Below are 14,021 nucleotides of genomic sequence, written 5' to 3'. Positions count from 1 at the left end.
TACCAAAATCACTTGACACCTTCATGTATGCTACTGTAACTGTCAGTCACACACTGCAGTGGCTAACTTTAACTCTTAATTTCCATCCTTTTTATAGAAATGCTTCCCAACACAGTCAAATTACAACACAGCCTTATTAATGTAAGTTACCGAGCTCAAGAGGTTGGCTACAGCATAAGAAGAATGACCCAAATATTAATATCGTAAATCTCAGCACTGACACAGTTTGTGGTTTGTAGGAAATGCCTTAACTGACAGATTAATTGCTTAAACTGAAAGTGTGTTGGAAATAAACCTCTCAGATTTCAAGGTTCTTCTTTTTTTCATTAAGAGTAGCTAGTCTAGTATAACTATTCATTTGTTTAAATAACTACTTTAATAGAACATTACTAGAACGTTAATTGTGCTACAACTATATCGAGCATATTTGGCGGGAAATTAAGCCTCACATTAACAGTTAAGTAGATGTTCGTGTGTTGTTGCAGTCAGGGTGCTAAACGCGTAGGGATCATAAATATTAAATTCCCAAACAATTGCACCATTTTCAATCGATTTTGTGTAATTAAAATAGCTTCTTTTTGGTAGTTTAATGGATGACATTGTCGCAGTCTGAGCTGTTGTATATCATTTTACCACAGTGTGGCACTCCAGTACTGCGCATATGACCTTTCCAGCATTGTTTAGAAGTAAAAGAGAAAGGTTATTGCTTAATACTGAACATTTGTAAAAATCCATCAGTTGATGGGATGATACAGAGTCTAAGTTTCGGTCGGTTTTATTGCTCTTTATTTTAATGAATGTGAGATTTGAGGGCTGTGCGTGGTGTTTGAGTGTGTGTGTTCTTCAGATAAATATCCTGTCAGTGGTCACTTCTCATGCAGAACGCGTCTCATCCACACACACACTGCTCTGCGTAAAGCTCACACTGCTGTCTTTCCATCGCTCGCCTCATTCCTGAAATGCAGTGAGATGTAAGCTCTGTTTGTTAAATCCGGTGACAGAGTGCAGTTTAATACAGGCTGCTGTGGAGACGCTTTTCTGCAGGCGGGCTATAGAGGAAACAACGTGCTTTGAATGCAGAGCAGACTTTCTCTAGTGCCGCGCAGGCTCCAGTCAAAGCCATTAAAATAGAGAAATTACTCCAACGGAGCGCATTAGAGATTCATTTCAATTAAAGGCTTCATCTTACTGCCTTCCTTCGGAGGACATCAGGCTCTGAGCTATTCAAGAAGAAGACCGTTTACCTTCTGCGGGAGAGGGACATTAAAATAAAGCACATCCGAGAAGAGCAGCTGAGGAGAGATTCCGCGCTTGGAGATGCTTTAGTGGTTTCACCGGACTCATGGCTTCGCTTTACCAGAGATTCACGGGGAAGATTAGCACCAACAAATCTTTTCCCCATCCACCTGAAGCCAGTCATCTCCTGGGTGGACAGGTTCCCGAGGAGGAGAATAAGGCTGGGAAGAGTCCTCATCACCCCTCATCCCGACCCCCGGTCCAGTACCGCAAGAGAAACGCCTGCGAGGACGAAGACGTAAGAGTCGCGCTTTTCATTTCTTTACTCGCTGACTGTGTTTTATATAGGAGGCGAGTCCAGTACCGCAAGAGAAACGCCTGCGAGGATGAAGACGTAAGAGTCGCGCTTTTCATTTCTTTACTCGCTGACTGTGTTTTATATAGGAGGCGGTATGTTAAACGTTTATGTTTTTGTTATTTATTAGAGTATACGTTTTTTTTTTCCTTTTAACGAGGAATAAAGTAGAAGTAAAAGTTGTTGCTGCATGTCGTATAGTTTAAAAGGGATTATTATTTTTTGGATTTGGAAAGTCAGAGTTGGTCGTGTAGCGCACTGAGCGTATTTTTATTTAATTTTTTTTACTAAAGCAGGGGTTTAAACTGTAACACAACTGTTACGGTTCGGTTTAGTTCTTTGAAAGAAGGCAACACAAACAGTGAATAAAGTAGAAGTAAAAGTTGTTGCTGCATGTCGTATAGTTTAAAAGGGATTATTATTTTTTGGATTTGGAAAGTCAGAGTTGGTCGTGTAGCGCACTGAGCGTATTTTTATTTAATTTTTTTACTAAAGCAGGGGTTTAAACTGTAACACAACTGTTACGGTTCGGTTTAGTTCTTTGAAAGAAGGCAACACAAACAGTGGCCATGGGTGCTTGGCGCGGAACACATAACACATAATCCAAAGAGTTTCTATGCTGCGTCTGCCACATTTTATTTTCACTGATTTGACCTTCGAAGAGAAGAATGACGTCACAGCTGATGATGCATCACAAATCGTCACCTTCAAACAACATGTGCTATCAGGTGTTGCTAAAATTCATTTAGAATATTAGACAATTTTGGGGCTGAATGTACATGTGTTTAAAAATATCTACCATTAAAAAATTGGGATAATCTTTTATTTCTTTTAAATTATGCAGTAAACCAATGTTGTTTTAAAATATTAATATTTGAAAAACTTCTGTCCGCCAAAAGACAGTGTGGCGTAACCAAAATGCAAAACAACATGTGCTATCAGGTGTTGCTAAAATTCATTTAGAATATTAGACAATTTTGGGGCTGAATGTACATGTGTTTAAAAATATCTACCATTAAAAAATTGGGATAATCTTTTATTTCTTTTAAATTATGCAGTAAACCAATGTTGTTTTAAAATATTAATATTTGAAAAACTTCTGTCAGACAGTGTGGCGTAACCAAAATGCAGGAAGCCATTTTGTTGTCATGTGTTGAGAAAATCCAGCATGAATCAAAGATGACCCCTGTAAACCTTTGTGACTCTGTGTCAAAATTGTTAGGTTTCTTAAATAAGTAAGCTTTTTATGAGAAGCCATGTTTTGTTCTTGTCAAATTGACTAACATATTTATTTTAATTTTTGGACGAATATACATACATAGTCAAACCAAAATTTATTAAGACATTTCTCACATTATATCATAGTTTATTCGCCTATAGTTTATAAAACGGTAATAAAATATGACAAGAACTCAAGAGTTAAACTGTGTCAGAACAAATTCATCTTGATAATGTCAGATAACTTTGATAGAAAGCTATGTAATGGATTACAATCAACCAAAAATGATTCAGCTGTAAAATGTAAGTACACAATTAGGCCCTGTCCACACGAACGCGGTTATTTTTTAAAACCGCAGCTTTTTCTACGTGTTCGTCCACGTTCGTCCACACGCAAATGCAGCACCAGGTCACTGAAACCGATCATTTTTGAAAACGCCTGCCAGGGTGAAGATTTTCAAAAACCCCGGTTGCAGTGTTATCGTGTAGACCGCGAAACCGGAGTTTTTGGCTTGTGACGTCGGAGCCTGCGCTGTTATCTCCGCCTACTGGAGACTTTTTCAGGCTTCTGATTGGCCAACATGGCTTTATGGTTGAGATTATATCGCCACCTGTTGGTTTGGCATGCTCTTGACAGTGCTTCATAGCATGCGTTTGCGTTTTCATGTGGACGGAGATTTTTTTTTAAACGGAAGAAGGAAAAACGTACCTGTGTACGTGTGGACATGGCCTTAGATAATACCAATTTTAAGTCAACCAATTACCAAGCAATGCTTAATTTTGTCCAGTCTGTGGTGTAAAAAGGTCACATTAGCAATTAAGCAAAACATAGTCAGGTCAAAGTGTCTCTCTCTCTCTATATATTTATATTTATATGTATGTGTGTGTATGTATACATATAATATATGTGTTATATCAGGGCTGTCCAAACTCTGTCCTGGAGGGCTGGTGTCCTGCAGAGTTTAGCTCCAACCCTAATTAACACACCTGAACCAGCTAATCAAGCTCTTACTAGGCATAGAAACTTCCAGTCAGGTGTGTTGAGGCAAGTTGGAGCTAAACTCTGCAGGACACCAGCCCTCCAGGACCGAGTTTAGACAGCCCTGTTATATGATATACTGTATATATGAGAGCATGATATCTTTGTGCCTGTAGGGAATAGCATACTTGCTTAATGGATGATGTGTTCACTTTTCGTCATTGAAACTGTCTAGACAAATCGCTCACACTTTGCAGGGTCACAGCCTACTAGAGCTGACTGCAGAAGGTTATGACTCTCAAAGGTACTTACTGTAAAATCATCTAGATTAGTGGTTATGTTATAAAGACTTAGTTTTACTCAGAACCACAGCCTCTTTCTGGAATTGTTTTACAGAGTAAGACTAAATAATGTTTACATAACCAACTGCAGTTTAGTTTGCTTTGGTATATTGCGTTAAATAGTTCTGATAGCTTTGGCTTCAACAACAAAAACGGGCTCTTTTAACAAGCTTTGGATGTTGGGCCAACAGAGCTGTGGATATTCTGAAGTCCCGCTCTGTCCGGTGACAGTCTGTCAGCACGAGCAGATTGTGCTGAATAATTGATGACCGAGGCAGTGACAATCAGCAGACGGGGAGCTCAATCAGTCCCCTCTGATTTTGATCCCTGTTGTGTTTCGCAAGTAATCATTTTTGTGGATAAAGCTGTGCGAAAGTTTGGTCCAATATCAAGATTTAAATTTAAATATATAATATTTATCAAATGTTATTTAGATTTAAGCAATAAGGCAGAAAAATAGGTTTTGATACATTGTAAATACAGATTGTATTTTAGTGCAGCTGATATCACTGCAAAAATTATTTTCTAAAGTTGTACTTTTGTCAGTGTACACTTAAAAATAAAGGTGCTTAAAAGGTTCTTCACAGCGATGCCATAGAAGAACCATTCAGTCAAAGGTTCTTTAAAGAACCATCTCTTTCTTACCTTTTTATAATCTGAAGAACCTTCTTTAGCCACAAAGAACCTTTTGTGAAACAGAAAGGTTCTTCAGATGTTAAAGGTTCTTTATGGAACCATTTAGACAAAAAGGTTCTTCTATGGCATCGTGAAGCACCTTTATTTATAAGGGTGTATATTTACCAATCGGCATACAGAATTCATACTATTCTTTTAATAATGTGACTTAGACATCCTTTATTACTAGTACATCTACACTTATTTAATTGAATTATACACTGAATTATATTGTCAGTCTGATTTGAAATGCACAGGAAAAATTCATAGATATTTGTTGTAGTCAGGCAAAACACAGGTGAGTGTATTGCGTGTATGCAAATCTTGCAGAGTAAAATTACATCTCTAACATCAGCTCTTTGTTGCTTTTATAACCTCATTCATCACAAAGACAAGAAACAATGAGCAATCATGCACTCTGTACTGCACTTCAGTAATGCGACTAAAATAGGAGTACTCCACATGCCTTAATTCGATTTCTGTTTACTTCGAATATGACTTTAGCCGGATTAAGGTAATCAAAAATCTCTGTTTACATGGTAGATTCTTAATCAGAGTATTGTCTTAATCATGTTAAAATCTGATTATCGTTGTCCATGTAAACATACTCACTGTCTTCAGCTCAAGCCACCTTCACTGGCTTCATCTCATCAATACAAATAACTGTTTGTTAATGATACTTAGGCTACATCTGCACTAATAATTTAAAACACATCTTTTGTGTTTCACCACTACAATTTGATCTTCCATCCACACTGAAAACACACTTTTGTACAGGAAAAATTTAAAGCATTACCATATTTTCTTGTAAAAAAATACTCTAAAAATAATTTTAATAACGCGTTGAGATGGTATTTTTAAAGGCGCTATACAAAATAAAGTTGATTATTTCTATATTATTAATAATAATAAGTTTAATTTATATATATATATATATATATATATATATATATAGACAGGGCAGCATACAGCAAAGCAGAATCAAGCAATATGAAATACAAAACTTATGGATGATGATAACATTCAGAAAATAAGTGATAATAATCTATTTACAACTTCGAAAAATCATGTTTTACAGTGTGAAGTGTAATTTTTTAATGATAGATACTTTCTCCAACTATAAGTAAGTCAAATCAAAGGCTGATTTCAGAAAGGTGTAAACACCGTGGCTCTGAAAAATGAACTTGTTAAAAAAATGATTGTGTTCCCTAAATAATAGTCGGTCAATATGCAGTGATGCTTAGCTAATTAGAAGGTTAGACTATCCATTGACTTCCTGATCTACAGACTGTCACCGTATAAAATATCACACCAGGTTTTTCGTCTTGTAATCCCTTGCTGTGTTTGACGGGGCTGTGAGGCAGTACAGTGACCTTAATTAATCATCCATAGGTGGCTGGCCCAGAATAGAGTGACTTTTAAAAGGACAGGGGCCTGTGGATATGTTTCCTTTCATGAAGAGAAGCATATTGACTTTCTCTGTATACTCAAGCAGGCGGGGGGCAGTCGAGTAACCTGGCTTTGCCTTGTGTCACAGTCCACAGTGTGTGACAGGCTAGATAAGATCAAGCAGGCTGCCTGAAGACAGGAGCTTGAGAATTACAAATCGTGACTTGCATGTTTTGGTCGCGGTCTCGTCATGTGAGCCTCAGGACCCAATGAGAGCTGCCGGTTTTTGCATGCTAACTAAGCCACACAACTAAGGACAGTTGAGTAGGTCAATCAACACCATCTTTTTAATTACCTCTCCACACACCAGTGAAAATGATATCGCCTGTGTGGAAATGTCACACTCGACTGTAGGCTCACTGCTCTATTATGAATATTACACACGTAGCATTAGAGCACTAATGGCATGTAAATGAGTATCACACACAATTACATGGCCCGTTCTTGATGCTTTACATAGCGTAAACACTTTGTCAAGCAGATCATGAAAAATATGCACAGTGAAATCTTTTTTTTTTTGGTACAATAAAAATGATCTTATCCGAAAATGCTTTTATAAGCTTCACTAAATATAGACTGTTTGGTCGAATGCGCTTATCTCCTTGCTTAGATCCATTCCAATAAATTAATCTACATCCTAATCTGGTGGTTACGTCACATGTCTCTGGAGTATACCGAGGTCATCTAACTATTTTAAAATGTGTCATTTCACTACACATCTTGAGACTGTGTTTTTTATAGGAGGTGTGAGTATTTAGCAATTGTCAAATATGGTAATGTGAAGACAAATGCTACCAGTGTATAGGGTAAACCAATCATAAAGGACACTTCTCACTCCATCGACTTTTATTCCTACCCATATGAACATGGGAGACCTATGGAAACCTGCTTCTGCCACTGAATAAAAAATAAAAAAGTAATTGTGAGTTCTTTTCTCAGAATTGCATGATTTACTCACAATTCAATTGCATGATATACTTGCAATTCAGATTTTTTTCTCATAATTCTGAGTTTACATCTCACATCTTTGACTTGTTTTCTCAAAATTGAGATACAAACTTGTAATTCTGACTCTTTTTCTCCCAATCCTGACGTTTTTTTCTCAAAATATTGAGATATAAACTTGCCATTGTGAGTTATAAAGTCCAATTCTGAGGACAAAATACTGATCTAAGTAATATCAATTTAGCCTATATCTTGCATTTCTTACTTATTTTCTCAAAATTGAGAAATAAACTTGCATTTCTGACCGAGTTTATGTTTATGTCTTGCAATTTTGACTTTTTTCATGAAATTCTGACTTCTTTTCTGAGAATATTGAGATATAAACTTGCAGTTGTGAGTAAAAAAGACCAATTCCGAGAAAAAAATGACAGAATTGCAAGTTTATAGCTCACATTTATAACAAGCTATTGTATAAAGTCAGAATTGCGAGATATAAACGAGCAATTCTGAGAAAAACATCTGTATCTTTACGTAAAATAATTTTTATACCTTAACACGCAATTTCAACTTTATATCTCACAGTTGCAAAGTTTTTAAGTTGTGTTTTTGAAGTTTTTAAAGCTTGTGAAGTTGTATAGTTGGTGAACTCGTGTGATAAATTTGTGCGATAAAAACAGGTGTGGCCAATAGAGGATCTAAACATTCCCGATTGGCTTCTTGGTTTGAATTCAAATAATACAAACTTCAAAGTCCCAGGTGTGCAGTGACAAGTCACAATGAAATCAAAATGAACAATTCTTTTGTGTGTGTGTGTGTGTGTGTGTGTGTGCATGATTTTAAAACTACATATGAAGAAATCATGACTGCAAACTTTGAAAAGTGTCAGCAACTACCAGACAACAGATGTACAGTAACACGGTAAAGAAATTTAGTTTTCAGTCACACTCATATAACAAGATAATATTTAACAGTTTTTTCCTACATTAGGCCTAATTGTTTGCCTTTTTAGTATTGATATGAACAGGACAGACAAAATCTGTTAAGTCTTTTAATAATTATAAAGTACGGAGCCCCGCACATGACATGCAAGAAAAAATAAATAAATTGTGTGCATGATTTACTAATTAGTTCCCTCGATGTACTAAAACATGCACACGATTACTATTTCGTTCCCTCGATTTGCTAAATCGTGCACACAATTGACTAATTCGTTCTCTCGATTTATAAATCATGCGCACGACTTAGCAAATTGAGGGAACGAATTAGTCAATCGTGCGCACAATTTATAAATCGAGGGAACAAAATAGTAAATCGTGCACACGATTTAGCCTACTATTTTTTTTCCTGCATGCCATGTGCGGGGCTCCTTAATAAAGGACTCGTCAATCAGTCGACGAATGAGATGATAGAAGACCAAAATTTCTCTAATGTAGATGCTCTAATGTTATGTCAGTTTATGGGTTTCTTAAGACATTCTTTCAGATTTACATCACTATAGGAAAGAAAAGACAATTGCAGTCTCCACTGTATGCTGACTTTAAATGTATTATTTATTTTTTTTTGTTGTATTTTATAATTTATAAAAAATTGCAAAAAGGTGTGTAAATAAATAAATAAAAAGTACATATTATGCCTAATGAAGAACTGCTTGGTCGAAACGTTGAGCGGTTTGGGTATTCTTATATGTCAGTTTATGGGTTTCTTAAGACATTCTTTCAGATTTACATCACTATAGGAAAGAAAAGACAATTGCAGTCTCCACTGTATGCTGACTTTAAATGTATTATTTATTTTTTATTTGTTGTATTTTATAATTTATAAAAAATTGCAAAAAGGTGTGTAAATAAATAAATAAAAAGTACATATTATGCCTAATGAAGAACTGCTTGGTCGAAACGTTGAGCGGTTTGGGTATTCTTATTTTTTATTTTTTTAGCTGTAATTTCAGTGTGCGGACATTATTTTTTATTAATTTTTAATTTGATTAAAACCAGAAGTCCCAGGGTGTGACATCTTACCCTTTTTGTTGCAAAGAAATTTTGTATACAGAAATTAGAATTTTCAACCCAGCAATTGGGTTGTTTTGACCCAGCGGTTGGGTTACTACCCAGAAGGTTGGGTTAAACATTTAACCCAACCGCTGGGTCAAAACAACCCAATTGCTGGGTCTGTCCCTATTTTACCCAGCACTGGGTTGTATTTAACCCAGCATTTTTTAGAGTGTATTAAATATTCATGAGCTTTGTTTTGTCTCAAAAATATTCACACAGACAAAATTAAAATGTCAGATGGTGAGGGCAAATACTTGAATCTAGCATCTAGATCTAGCTGACCTATGTACGTGACGTTATCTTCACAGACCTACAAGCGGAACCCGTTAAATCAATGTTGTGATCTGATTAATATGCAAATATGAACATAAACCCCAGGGTTGACAAATGTACAGTGTGATGTCTTGAAATCTGATTGTCCATGATTAATTTATCTCTCAGGGTACAATATGCACAGTGTAACATGAAACATCATAACCCAGGCTTGTGTTTACTTAGGATTTAGTAAAACTATTTTGAATATAAAAATCCTTTTTGTATGTACTAGAGATGCTTTACTGACAAATTGAGCACGAAAGGTCAAAAGTAGAAGACAGAAAGGCATTTTAGCATGAAAATCGAAAGTAAGTGACTCTAGGTGCATCACGAGTTGCTCACGATTATCACATCTGAGAGTTTTCTTATGTTTCCCACTGTGATAACGGCAGAGCAGATTGTTAATGTTGAAACATGTTTTGTATCCAAGCCGCTAAGTGTGAGAGACACATCACTGATACAAATGTCTCCCAGAAGACTCACTCGTCTAAGCGATGGAGCAGACAAATGTTATTCTTAGTCCTCCACGTTCTCATTCACGTAGACTTGATATAGAAATGTGTCTCACTTTATACGTAAAGTGAGAGACAGTCATGGGTGACATTTGACTCTTGAGTCAGGGGGGCAAGAAAAAAAAAATGTATGTATATATATATATATATAAATTAAATAAAAACAAATTTTTTTTTTCAGATGTAAGCATCAAATCAATGCCCTACCGTATTGCAACGCATCAAAGCAGTCAATCCAACACAGTCAAGAATAACTTAAAGAGGTTGCCACCGTTTAGTAAACTGTGAGAACTAGCTTTGGCTCTTCCTGCTGACTTGAATAGTGATGCTTCCCGTTTGTCAGTTGATGACCTTTCATTTTTAACCAGAAATGTGCACGCTGCTTTTCTGATGTTCACTGAAGTTTTCTGTGTCTTTTCCCCATGTCACTTGAAATGTTTCCGTTTTGAATCGTTGTTACCAAAGGCGAGACACGTGAGGAAAAAATAAACGATCAGTTGTGGGACTAGATTCCGTCATATATCGCATACCATTCATTGCTGAACTTTCTACCGTCCGTTACTGGAAATGAAATGAAATTACTGGTTGATATGTCCCGATCTCAATAAAGTTTTTGGTCCGTGAATTAGATCTTGCTCTGGACACTCATGGTCTGTGGAGGTTTGGCCAGGACCGGTTCCAGAATTAAATCATATTTTATGTTCCGTCCATTGCCTATCACTGCTATTTCGAGAGTGAATCCCGCATAAATATGCGGATGTCATTCCCGAAACTTTGCAGGGTGTAGCCTATGTGTCCGAAAAACGAAAGTTTCATACAAATTCTGAATGGATTATACCCTAGAAAGTGCGCAAAGCGTGGTCCCTTTATCACTAAAAACTAAAAAGCGTCACTCATCTTCATTCATCGTGATCTTACAAAGTTCCGTTATAATCAAGGAAGCTCTCTAAACTGCACAATTAATTTCTTATTTACATCGCGTCTGCACTTAGGTTTCAGATGATTCACGATGGAAAACTGCGGCGCTTTCAGCGGTGAGTGAATTCTGACAAAACGTTTCTGATTGGCCATTGCATTTAAGAAATCAACAGATATGTCTGTGAGTGGTTGCATTGCTTAACGCTGCAAAAACACGTTGAGGGTATTTAGCGCTTGGCTAAGCGCTCCAATTGCAGCGGGGCCGACATCAGGGATTCCATGACTATCAATTTGTGTATTGATAGTCATGGAATCTAATGACTATCAATACACAAATGTCGCCCATGGAGACAGTGGTAACAAAGCATTTGAATTTCGGCATAAAATATTATCGTCCGTGAATTAGAGCTTGCTCTGGACACTCATGGTCTGTGGAGGTTTGGCCAGGACCGGTTCCAGAATTAAATCATATTTTATGTTCCGTCCATTGCCTATCACTGCTATTTCGAGAGTGAATCCCGCATAAATATGCGGATGTCATTCCCGAAACTTTGCAGGGTGTAGCCTATGTGTCCGAAAAACGAAAGTTTCATACAAATTCTGAATGGATTATACCCTAGAAAGTGCGCAAAGCGTGGTCCCTTTATCACTAAAAACTAAAAAGCGTCACTCATCTTCATTCATCGTGATCTTACAAAGTTCCGTTATAATCAAGGAAGCTCTCTAAACTGCACAATTAATTTCTTATTTACATCGCGTCTGCACTTAGTCATGAGATGATTCACGATGGAAAACTGCGGCGGTGAGTGAATTCTGACAAAACGTTTCTGATTGGCCATTGCATTTAAGAAATCAACAGATATGTCTGTGAGTGGTTGCATTGCTTAACGCTGCAAAAACACGTTGAGGGTATTTAGCGCTTGGCTAAGCGCTCCAATTGCAGCGGGGCCGACATCAGGGATTCTATGACTATCAATTTGTGTATTGATAGTCATGGAATCTAATGACTATCAATACACAAATGTCGCCCATGGAGACAGTGGTAACAAAGCATTTGATTTTCGGCATAAAATATTATCGTTTCGCAGCTTTTTGCTTCACACCACACATGGATCGCTGTAAATCCTTCAAGTGTCTGTCACTTCCAAAGATCGGCCAGCGCAAACGCCTAGACTGATTTCATGAGATGAACGGTCTGGCTTCTTTGAGTTGAGTAGAAGTTAAAATTAGACTGCAGCTGAACGCGTTTGCAACCAAACTTTAAGCCTGAATAATAATCTCGTCATGTGTTGGAAATTGACTTTGAGTTAGTGTGGAGAGGAAGTTGATTGGAAAGACTGGCTCTGCCTGTTTGAAATGCGACTGCGTGAAATGCATCATCCGAACAGATGGTGGGCAGCAGCGATCCAGGCCTGTCATATTAAGCCCCAGCTGTCATGGTGAGCAGTACATTTAAGTTTGAATACGCAAACACTCCCCACTGACTAAACACACGCAAACATCTAGTACTGTTGCAGTTTGCACAGCCTTTGCTGTCCAGATAAGGGCATGATAATATGCCCTACCTGTAACATATTAGTTCATGCTTTGTGATTTTGCATTTCTTGCTATTTTATCTGTCTGATTGTTGCCAGATGATCAGGTCTTTTGAGCCCCATCAGCTAGACAAACATCCGGAACGAGAGTCTCAGTTGAGCAGATTCTGTAGCTGAGGGTACTAAAGTCTTATTCTGAGCTGAAAGCATAACAAGCTAGACAAAATGTTTGAGAAATGAACATTCATGATGTGTAGAACTTGGTGGTGGGTTTTCTGGACTTACAGATTCACACGGGTCCACAAAAATGGAAAATGCTGTATTACGACTAAAATGCTGTGTTACGCATGCCAGGCCAGTAGTTGGCGATATCACTTTGTAAAGAAATTCACGCATGCCTATAGACATGTAATACGCATGTACGCATGACATCAACTTTTATGCAAATTTCGAAAACTTAAACTTTGAAACCCATTTTTGTAAGTTTACATTTTTAGGCTACCGAAACGTTGTTGTTGTGTAAATGAATCGCCAAAAAGCATTAAAAAAAATCTGTTTTTAGTTGAAAGCAGTGTTGTATAAAAGTATTTCTTTTTTACATTTTACATTCACATTTCTTTTTAATTTTAATAGGGATAGCAATTAATCACAAGGATTCTGCTTCTGCTTTACCCCAATGTTTAATGATTCTAGTTTGCCCCTAAATGCAAAATCTTTCGATATTTATTTACCCTCATGTCATTGCAAACCTGAATGACTATCTTTCCTCTAATTTGAGAAATACCTGGAGGTTTTTTTTCTTCTCCATAAAATGAAAATGGTCACCAAAACTGTTGCCAACATTCTTCAAAATATCTTCTAACTTTTGTATTCTGCAGAAGAAAGAAAGTCATATAGGTTTGGAATGATGCAAGTTATTGGAAGAATTGTAATTCTTGGGTGGACTTTTGATTGCAATTGATTGAGTCATTATAATGGTTCTTTACAATTATTTGAGTGGTTTTTGAGGAAGCTGTTGGTTCAGTAGTGTAAAAGCAGAAATACTGTCATTAAACATTTTGCCGCATTGTTCTTTCTGCCTGTATTGGCAGAAGAATGCAGACATCCAAAAGCCATTAATGAAACCAAATGGTTTTAAAAAGAGAAAATTACAAACCCACTGGAATGTTCCAGATGAAGCCAAAACTGAAAACAATCCACAGTAGTGTTGCTTTGGTCCTAAATGAGTTGGTTGAGTGAACGATTCAATGATTGAGAACTCATATTAGCATACTACTCTTAAACTAAGCGTACTAATCTAATACGCAGTTCCAAATCAAGTACATGACTTGTTTTATTCTTCAACGAAACAGTATTTTTTAAATTTTTTTTAATTTAATTTTTTTTGTTTTGCTTCTGTAATGTGATGCATTTGTGAGTAAAACACACAAATTATGTTTTAGAATGTATCAGATTTGCATCAGTAATTTTTTTTTCAGCAAAGACAAATGAC

The 14,021-nt window shown here is 36.8% G+C and overlaps 1 protein-coding gene across 1 annotated transcript in view; it reads left to right on the top strand.

Annotated features, from left to right (window-relative positions):
- The first annotated feature begins 889 nt into the window (after positions 1 to 889).
- Positions 890 to 14,021, top strand: part of LOC107593834 (dipeptidyl aminopeptidase-like protein 6) — a 91,063-nt gene continuing 77,931 nt past the window's right edge. Inside the window, exon 1 of the mRNA XM_016283711.1 lies at positions 890 to 1,534. Coding sequence (XP_016139197.1) covers positions 1,343 to 1,534 — 192 coding nt within the window. The 5' untranslated portion in view covers positions 890 to 1,342. The remainder of the gene's footprint in view (positions 1,535 to 14,021) is intronic.

Source organism: Sinocyclocheilus grahami, unplaced genomic scaffold (genome assembly GCF_001515645.1).
Source record: "Sinocyclocheilus grahami isolate Dianchi unplaced genomic scaffold, SAMN03320097.WGS_v1.1 scaffold176.1, whole genome shotgun sequence".
Classification (NCBI taxonomy): Eukaryota; Metazoa; Chordata; class Actinopteri; order Cypriniformes; family Cyprinidae; genus Sinocyclocheilus; species Sinocyclocheilus grahami.
The sequence above is the reverse complement of the archived record's forward strand: the minus strand, read 5'-3'. Positions and strand labels throughout refer to the sequence as shown.